Source organism: Sinocyclocheilus rhinocerous, unplaced genomic scaffold, assembly GCF_001515625.1.
Source record: "Sinocyclocheilus rhinocerous isolate Xijiao unplaced genomic scaffold, SAMN03320098_v1.1 scaffold1049, whole genome shotgun sequence".
Lineage (NCBI taxonomy): Eukaryota > Metazoa > Chordata > Actinopteri > Cypriniformes > Cyprinidae > Sinocyclocheilus > Sinocyclocheilus rhinocerous.
The window spans coordinates 1123194-1133398 of record NW_015652136.1 but is presented as its reverse complement, the minus strand read 5'-3'; the positions used below and the strand labels follow the sequence as shown (position 1 = coordinate 1133398).

At 33.6% G+C, this 10205-nt stretch overlaps 1 protein-coding gene across 1 annotated transcript in view; it reads right to left on the bottom strand.

Moving 5' to 3' along the window:
* Positions 1-3054: 3054 nt before the first annotated feature.
* The window catches only part of LOC107713555 (sorting nexin-2-like), a gene marked incomplete at its 5' end in the record, with an annotated part of 15176 nt that continues 8025 nt past the window's right edge, over positions 3055-10205 (bottom strand). Inside the window, 8 exons of the mRNA XM_016519104.1 lie at positions 3055-3653; positions 3737-3808; positions 3891-3971; positions 4613-4717; positions 5223-5293; positions 6182-6281; positions 8814-8907; positions 9940-10018. Of these exons, the coding sequence (XP_016374590.1) occupies positions 3603-3653; positions 3737-3808; positions 3891-3971; positions 4613-4717; positions 5223-5293; positions 6182-6281; positions 8814-8907; positions 9940-10018 (653 nt within the window). The remainder of the gene's footprint in view (positions 3654-3736; positions 3809-3890; positions 3972-4612; positions 4718-5222; positions 5294-6181; positions 6282-8813; positions 8908-9939; positions 10019-10205) is intronic.

Sequence of the window (10205 nt, the reverse complement as noted above, 5' to 3'; positions counted from 1 at the left end):
TGGCACCCCACACCCCAAAAAAAAAAAAAAAAAGACATTACCAGCCTCACATTATCCTATATATATATATATATGCTAAATGCAATGGATTGACTAGAGATCAAAACTAGATTTATGATTTAATAATGGTTCATTTATATATTGTAATACTGTATATATATATATATATATATGTGTGTGTGTGTGTGTGTGTGTGTTTATATATATTTACATTGTAAAGTATGTTCCTTGTTGATTTTTCATTCAAATGTATTATATGTTCACAAGTGTTATAGACAAGAAGTACATTTTTTTCTTCGAATGTGACATGTGAATGTATATATAGTGAATATTTATTTATATTTACAAAATATATTGGTAGAAATATATTTATGAAAATATATTGTGGAACATACATTACCAAATATATTTTTGTCAATTTTTTTTAAATATAATTAAAAATATTAAAAAAAATAAAATAATTTGTGGACATTCCCCCCAAAATTATCAGTACTGATGGAAAAATGTCTCACTCTCATTACTATGATGTGAAAAGGGTATTATTTACTTCAAAGTATAATACATCAATAATGGCAGGATTTGTTTCACTGCCTTTATGTGAATTTAAATGAGAAAATACAGTAACTTGACTGCAAAGCATCACAGAAAAATGACTATATCACAATAATCTGAATCTAACAAGAATCACCAAAGAGAACATGAAGTAAACCACAGTCAGACGTCCATAACAATATAATCATATTTACCTTCATCTCACTGCAGGATTATATGAACATGTGAATTTAATGTAACAGCATGTCACAGTGCAACACACCTTAAAGATCCTAAAACTAAGACTTATTTTCTTCATGCAAAGCATTGTTTTCCCCGTGTTTCGGTGAGAATCAGCTTCATCGGTTTCTGTTAGAAACACCTGCAGCCGTTCACTCCTGCAGAGCTGCAGACGCACACACGACAGCCTTCATCATGAAGCAGCTCCTAACGCCACGGCGGCTGTGACAGCTTGCCAATACGACGGGACAGAGATGAGGACAGGCCTGGGCTTTTTGACGTATATGCAGAGCGCTGAAATGCTCGGCGGGGCCTGTCAAGAACACGCTTTCTTTTATTCCTCTGTTTAAGAGAGTTTAAGCAGCGATGTGACAGACGATCAGCCGCTCTTCTGCACTCTCTCTCTCTCTCTCTGAACAACTAAATGCACCCTCTGTTTAAGAGAGTTTAAGCAGCGATGTGACAGACGATCAGCTGCTCTTCTGCACTCTCTCTCTCTCTCTCTGAACAACTAAATGCACAAGTTCTTAAGAAACAAGCATTCCCAGATCTCAGGACTTTTCCAGCGGTTTGTTTTTACTAACAGAACTAGAAAAACATATATGAACTCTGAAAAGAAATTGAGGGGGATCAACTTTTTTACAAAAATGCATGATTGAAATCTAAGTTGCAAACTTTATTTTGATGAGTTCTGTTGAGATAATAATGCTGATCATTACATGAACTTAATATTGCATGCAAATTATTATTATTTTTTTTTAAATAAGTTACAGTAAGTTAATATACACGTGCAAACTTGGCAGTAGATTTCTAGTTCCCATTATGCTTTGCATAGGACTGAATAAAGATTATTTTTTTTATTTTTTTTTATTTCGTGAATGGAGAGACCTGTGACTGTTTAATGCTGTTATGTTTGACATTTAACCCTTTAACTGTCACCCCCCATTTTTTAAAATAGGCATGCAGGTGCACTATCCAAACTTAAATTGTTGTAATTTATGAACACTTTGGAATACAGACATAAGGTTGGTCTCTTTTTAAAGAAGAAAATCAGCAGTTTATCGCAAATGTGGAAGTATCAAAAAGTTATGCTAGTTTAAATTTACTGTAAAGAAAATACCACAAACAGCCACCGGGTGCCATCCAAACTCCATTACATTTTTAATGCATTTTTCTGTCACAAATGTCTAGATTTCTCTGTCAATATTACTTCTATCTCAAAATATGGAATCCTGAGACTCAGACCTTTCCAATGGTATGTTTTTTGTCAAGATTATTAAAAGTTTTGATTGTAAACGAGCCTAATGCATTTGGTAATATGACACTTGACACCGCCCACTAAGGGGGAGGAGACCGCCAAAAGATCTGAAAGTACCATTTCCATGGTAACGCAATGTTCCATGATTTCAAAATGGTTTGCACAGGATGAATCTTGGGCTTCTAAGCCTTCAAATGATATATGGTTTATGATGATTACTAAAGGATTTGATAGAGAAAAAGGACAACAACAAAAAGATGCCAAGGCGACAGTTAAGGGGTTAAGAGTTTGTTGATTTTTTTTGTTTAAATGTTTCAGTTTTTGTGGTTATCACTGTGCTAAAGAGTAGAGCTTATAATTAATCACTAACTACTAATTACATCTTCAACAGTGTAATTAGATTACTGTACTCATTACTAACTCTGAAAAGTATTGCATTACTTTCTAAATCCCATATCAACCAGTTAAAAACACAAGAATGGACATGAAACTGCTCTATTATTTCTTTCAAATTGTAATATAAAGTTGTTCTTGAAGTATTTAAATGGACATGGTTTGCATTTTAATTTTGATGTTAAATCCACTATTGTTTTATATAGAATTTTTCTACAGCTCATATGTTATTTAATGCAATTACATCAGAAATAGCTGTAAATAAATTACAGAAAAACAGAAGCTTAATTACTTGGTAATGCATTACTACCAAACACTGTTGGTGAAACTGTAATCTGCATTAACCATGTAAGCCCAAATTTATGCAAAACAATTTATAAATAAATTTTGCATGTGCAATTATAGCTGTTAATTTTAACTGAAATAAACCAGAATAATTTATTTCAGGTACACCATTTAATTATGTTGAAAAAATGAGTTAACTTAATACTTTTTGAGTCATCAATTTAAAATTTGTGTTTGTGCAACAAAATATTAAGCTCCTCTAACTGAGTAAACACAATTTTATTAGAAATCGTCATAACTCCAAAAGATTAATGCAAACTGTTACATTATTATGTATGTATTTATTTTTTGAGCCAAAAATTTAGTTTTTAGCGTGCAGAAACTACAAGCCAAAAACATGAAGTCCAGTTCTGATACTGATTCATTCCTTTATTAAGGTTGCACAGGTATGTAGAGTAAAAAATACTTGTGATTAAAAAATTTGTTAGAACAATGAATCAACAGAAACGTCCCAAAATTTCAGGCTACAAAGGAAAATAAAAAAATATACATATGTATATTCATCCATCATGCACAAGCTAAGCCTCGTCGATTATTGATGCTCTTAAATACTGATTATGAGAGAATAATGCTTCATTCTGTACATACGAGAGAAAGGAGAACAGAAATCGCTTCAGAAGGCCTTCCCCTGTCGGATCATTGCCTAATACGACATTCAATCTGAGACGAACGAGCTGTGAATCGTGAAGAGACGATCGCTGGATCTTCAGACACCAAACAGGTACAAAGACATTCAGATTCTGGGTTTATTAATGTAGTGTTATCTTTAAGTCTGTGCAGCTTTTTCTTGCATGATCATACTGTGGAATAGAGAGAGAGACGGCGGTTTGATGAATTACGCGATCGCTTTGGCTTCAGGTAAGAACGCCTCCCAGTATTTTATCAGCTGAAAAACAGACAAAACAAACATGAGATGAACATTCCCAGCTGCTGATCTGGAAAACATGCTTCTTTCCTCTGATCACGCACCTGCTGCTGTGTGTGAACTAGTGACTCCAGATATTTAATGATGACGACTCTGAAATCCTTCACTCGGTCTTTCTGTGAAGAGAAAGAGACACTGAGCTCAGAGAAACCAGCGTTGGGTTTAACAGCGAGAGCAAAGACACGCTACGCTACTCACCTCGAATCGTCCAACCTCTCGACGGATGTTTTTTGATATCTGCTCAAAATCTCTTTCACCCTGCTGCACTTTACCTTCCCACTAAACACACACACACACACATACAGCGTGCGTGTGTGTGCGTGTGTGTGTGTGTTAAACACAAAGAGCTCAAAAACTGGCCGTCATGAGCAGAACCAACAGAGTCAGTCACATCAGGTCAGAAGGTCTAGTGAGCGTATGATGATGATGATTTATGGAATGAGGGCATGAACTATAATGAATCCTGCATTAAAAACTACAACTAAACAACACAAGACATCAGCTTTTATTAAATACTACAAATGAACCAGCAGCAGGTAAAGGAACAGTTCACCTAAAGATGAAAACGTGTTGAATTTCTTCATCAGATTTGTAGAAATGTAGCATTGTATCAGTTTGGACTCTCATTCTGACGGCACCCATTCACTGCAGAGCATCCATTGCTGAGACACTGATGCAATGCTACATTTCTCCAAACCTGATGAAGAAACAAACTCATCCTGATCTCGAGCACATTTTCATTTCAGCTCAATTATTCCTTTAAAGTGAGAGATTAAAGAGGCTGTAGTGTTTGTAAGCATGTCAGGTGCGTCTGATGAATCCATAATTAGTCTCTGATCTACAGAATGCAAATATAAGTGTGTGTGAGACAGCAGACGTGACGATGGAGACAGCAAATCAAATCAAAGTGAAGGTCCTACCTCCTCGATCTCCTTTGTGGGGCGTGACGGGGAAAACGCAGAAATTAAAAAGGCTGGAAATGTTTCGTGCTTAAAAGAATCAATAACTGTCATGAATTCCTGCAGCTGTCAGGTGATTCGAGGTAAACACAGTAGAGATATGAATGAACCGAAGGCAGGGAAGGCAAACAAACGTGCTGGATATTTCCCATCAGCCCCAGCGCTCTCTCAGTGTTTCCTCATGAGAACCATACATCAATGGAAAGATTATTTATTCAGCTTTCAGCTGATGCATAAATCTCAATTTCACAAAAATGACGCTTATGACTGGTTTTGTGCTCCAGGGTCACATATGTTTTTGACATCTTTTATGTTTGCCTTGTCAGAAAACGAACTGAAGTTTATTGGAAAAACAGCATCACCTGAGCATCCTGGCATTTGGCCCATGTTTTCATCCGCTGATCAAACACGCCCTGCAGCACAGACACGTGACAAAACCAGCACATCATGAAGCCCTGCACTCGTGCATGGGGTTATAGGAAGCCAAAAATAGCCTTTACATTATGCATTAATAATTTCTGCTTTAGTGCTTTCAGTCTGAGCAAATCTCATATCACACACTCTCAATCACAGTAACATGATCCTCCGAGTTTCCCAGCATAGCCGCGCTTTTAGCGAACGACGCCGTGTTCACAGACAACTCTGAGAGTGAAGAGTGAAGAGTCACTATGCAGCATATACTGTACATCACCAGTCAAACGTGTGGAATAATTACAAATCTCTTCTGCTCAGCAAGGCTGCATTTATTTGTTCAAAAATACTGTAAAAATGTGAAATATTATTAGAATTTAAAACAGTTGTTTTCTATGTGAATATCTGTTAAACTATTACTCCATTCTTCAGTGTCACATGATCTTCAGAAATCATTCTAATATGCTGATTTGCTGCTCGAGAAACATTTCTGATTATGATCAATGTTGAAAACAGTCGTGCTGCACAATATTTTTGTGGAAACTGTGATACATTTTATTTTTCAGGATTCACAGATGAATAGAAAGTTCAAAAGAACAGCATTTATTTGAAATAGAAACATTTTGTAACATTATAAATGTCTTAACTGTCACTTTTGATTAATTTAATGCATCCTTGATGAATAAAAACTTATTTTTGTTTTTTAAATCCCAAATCTTTGAATGCTAGTGTCTGACGGTTTCCATAAAAATAAACAAAATACTGTTTTCAACATTGATAATAATCAGAAATGTTTCTTGAGCAGCAAAGCAGCATATTATACTGATTTCTGAAGATCATGTGACACTGAAGACTGGAGTAATAATGCTGAAAATACAGCTTTGATCAAAAAAATTAATTACATTTTAACAGATATTCACATAGAAAACAGCTGTTTTAAATTCTAATAATATTTCACATTTTTACTGCATTTTTGATCAAATAAATGCAGCCTTGCTGAGCAGAAGAGACTCAAAAAAACACTGATTCCAAACCTTTGACTAGTAGTGTATTAGATCATAAATATATATCATAAAACATGTGTTCTTAATATTTTTAAGTTATTATTTGTATTATTACCCTTCCTGTGAAACACCAGTGATTCCACACTAGCGTGAAGTTTTCTGAGCTGAACGTCCAGATTGTCAAACTGCTGCTGTTTCTCCTCAAACCACTTAATACACAAACACACAAACACAAATTATAATACTACACATGCTTATAAATAAACTTCAGTGATCAGTTCTTATAAATAACATTTTTTCTTAGTGTAAAGAACATTTTAATAACCTTTCAAATGCACAAAAGATTCTTTAGATTGTCAAAGGTTCTTCATGGATGCAAATTATGAACCTATATTTTTATAAGCTGTTTTTTAAAATCCATTTTATACATGTTTACATGTAAGTCTGCTGGATGCACTGCAAAAATGATTTTCTTACTCAGTGTTTGTGTCTTGTGTTCTAGTATAAATATCTAAACATTCTTGAATCAAGATGCATTTACTGTACGAGTGAAATGATTTAAGATATTAAGTCTTGTTTTCTAAACAAATAATCAAAATTTTGTTAGTCTTTGCTTAAAACGAGCAAAAATATCTGCTAATGGGGCAAGAAAAATAATCTTAACACAAAGGCTAAACAAGATTATTTTTCTTGCCTCATTGGCAGATATTTTTGCTTGTTTTAAGCAAAAACTAACAACATTTTTGTATTTATTTTACTGAAAACAAGACATAATATCTTAAATCATTTTACTTGTACAGTAAATGCATCTTGATTCAAGAATGTTTAGATATTTATACTAGAACACAAGACACAAACACTAAGCAAGAGAATCATTTTTTGCCGTGTGACTGACTGTAAGCTGTGTTCAGTGTATAAAGAGCACACGCATGTATCCCAATTCTGAGTTTATTTCTCAATTCAGAGTTTATTTTTGTAATTCTGATTTTATTTCCCAATTCTGAGTTTATTTCTTGTAATTCTGAGTTTATATCCCAATTCTGCGTTTATTTCTCAATTCTGAGTTTATATCTTAATTCTGAGTTTATTTCTTGTAATTCTGAGTTTATATCTCAATTCTGAGTTTATATCTCAATTCTGAGTTTATTTCTCAATTCTGAGTTTATTTCTTGTATTTCTGAGTTTATATCTCAATTCTGAGTTTATTTCCCAATTCAGTTTATTTCTCAGTTCTGAGTTTATATCTTAATTCCGAGTTTAGTTCTTGTAATTCTGAGTTTATATCTCAAATCTGAGTTTATTTCTCAATTCAGAGTTTATTTCTTGTAATTCTGAGTTTATTTCTCAATTCAGTTTATTTCTTGTAATTCTAAGTTTATTTCTTGTATTTCTGAGTTTATGTCTCAATTCTGAGTTTATTTCCCAGTTCAGAGTTTATTTCTCAATTCTGAGTTTATTTCTTGTAATTTTGAGTTTATATCTCAATTCTGAGTTTATTTCTCAATTCTGAGTTTATATCTTAATTCTGAGTTTATTTCCTGTAATTCTGAGTTTATATCTCAATTCTCCGTTTATTTATCAATTCTGAGTTTATTTCTTGTAATTCTGAGTTTATTTCTCAATTCTGAGTTTATTTCTTGTATTTTTTGAGTTTATATCTCAATTCTGAGTTTATTTCTTGTCATTCTGAGTTTATATCCCAATTCTGAGTTTATTTCTCAATTCAGAGTTTATTTTTGTAATTCTGATTTTATTTATCAATTCTGAATTTATTTCTTGTAATTCTGAGTTTATTTCTCAATTTAGAGTTTATTTCTTGTAATTCTGAGTTTATTTCTTGTATTTCTGAGTTTATTTCCCAATTCAGAGTTTATTTATCAATTCTGAGTTTATTTCTTGTATTTCTGAGTTTATTTATCAATTCAGAGTTTACTTCTCAATTCATAGTTTATTTCTTGTAATTCTGAGTTTATTTCTCAATTCATAGTTTATTTCTTGTAATTCTGAGTTTATATCTTAATTCTGAGTTTATTTGTAATTCTGATTTTATTTATCAATTCTGAATTTATTTCTTGTAATTCTGAGTTTGTCTCAATTTAGTTTATTTCTTGTAATTCTGAGTTTATTGATCAATTCAGAGTTTATTTCTCAATTCATAGTTTATTTCTTGTAATTCTGAGTTTATTTCTCAATTCTGAGTTTTATTCTTGTAATTCTGAGTTTATTTCTAGTATTTCTTAGTTTATTTATTAATTCTGAGTTTATTTCTCAATTCAGAGTTTATTTCTTGTCATTCTGAGTTTATATCTCTCAATTCAGAGTTTATATTTTCTAATTCTGAGTTTATTTCTTCCCATTTTAAGTTTATTTCTTGAAATTCAGAGAGTTTTAATCTCTCAGTTCTGAATTTATTTCTCAATTCAGAGTTGATTTCTGGGAATACAGGGTTTATATCTCACAATTCTGAGAAACTTTCTCAAAACTGCAAGAAAATTGCAATTACCTCTTTGAATTTTTTCATCCCGTGGCGGAAATGAGCTTCCATAATTATACCCACAAGAAACAGTAGAAATTTTACCACATTGTCAATAGTAGCTGTTACCTCTAGTTATTGTTAATGCAAATTTATTAAAGGTACGAAATGCTGTAAACTACAGACAGAATGGGAAAAATTACTGATGTAGCTTATTCAGATGGGAGTAAAATCCTGATAATGATGAGCCCATATAAAAGATGTCTATGGTTTACAGAAACGGCAACGGTACCTCTGAACTCTCCAGAAACTGCAGGACATCGGTGTCTTTGAGCAGCGCTGGGTGTTTGACGGTCCTCAGCAGATACCTGCAACACAAACACACATCTCCCATCAGCATCCAGTTCTGAACCAGATGAAGTCTACAGCCGAGCCGCTGACCTTCACGTCAGTCTGCGGCCGGATAAAAAGGGCACAGAAATGTCAGCGCCTCACTTAACTGTAATTTTTATTCGATTCATCAGTTTGTGCAAAACCAGGAGCGCAGCAGCGATCAGCGGCGGAGAGAACGGCAGGACAGCAGCAAACCTCCAAAATTATTTATCTAATATTTCTTGCTTAACCTTTTAGCCACAAAAGAGCAGAACACGAGTGATCTTTCCAGCGCATCAGCCGAACAGAAAACAGAGATTCACAGGGAGCCAACTAGGCCTGGGTATCGAATCGATTCATACACTGCAAAAAATGATTCTCTTGATTAGTGTTTTTGTCTTGTGTTCTAGTATAAATATCTAGAAATTCTTGAATCAGGATGAATTTACTGTACAAGTAAAATGACTTAAGATATTACGTCTTGTTTTCTGTAAAAAAACTTTTTAAAAATGTGTTCGTTTTTGCTTAAAACGAGCAAAAATATCTGCCAATGAGGCAAGAAAAATAATCTTGTTTAGCCTTTGAATTAAGATTATTTTTCTTACCCCATTAGCAGATATTTTTTCTCGTTTTAAGCAAAAACTAACACAATTTTGATGATTTTTTTTAGAAAACAAGACTTTAATATCTCAAATCATTTCACTCGTACAGTAAATTCATCTTGATTCAAGAATGTTTAGATATTTATACTAGAACACAAGACACAAACACGAAGTAAGATAATAATTTTTGCAGTGTAACTCGTGTAATGTGTTGGTCGCCACAAAAACACATTTATTGCTTGAATTTAGTGATGAAACTGACAGAATTTGAAAGCTGAGACTTTGTTTCATAACAAAAGTAACAAAGCACAAAGAGTATTAAGATTATTGAATGGGTGGAGCTACAAATAATATTTTATTCACACATTAACTTTTATAAAACAGTGCAGATCGACTCATCTCACTTAAATTAATTAGTCTGAATACCTTTCCAAAGCAGATCTTCTCTTCTCTACAAACTCCACTGATGACAGATCCTCTTTCCCCACTTTGACCTTCGTCATTCCTGAAACACACACACACACATACACAGACATACACACACCCACACACACACAGACACACACACACAGACATACATAGACACACACACACAGAGACACTCTCACACACACACACAGACACACACACACACACCCACACACAGAGACACTCACACACACACACACACTCACACACACACACACACACAC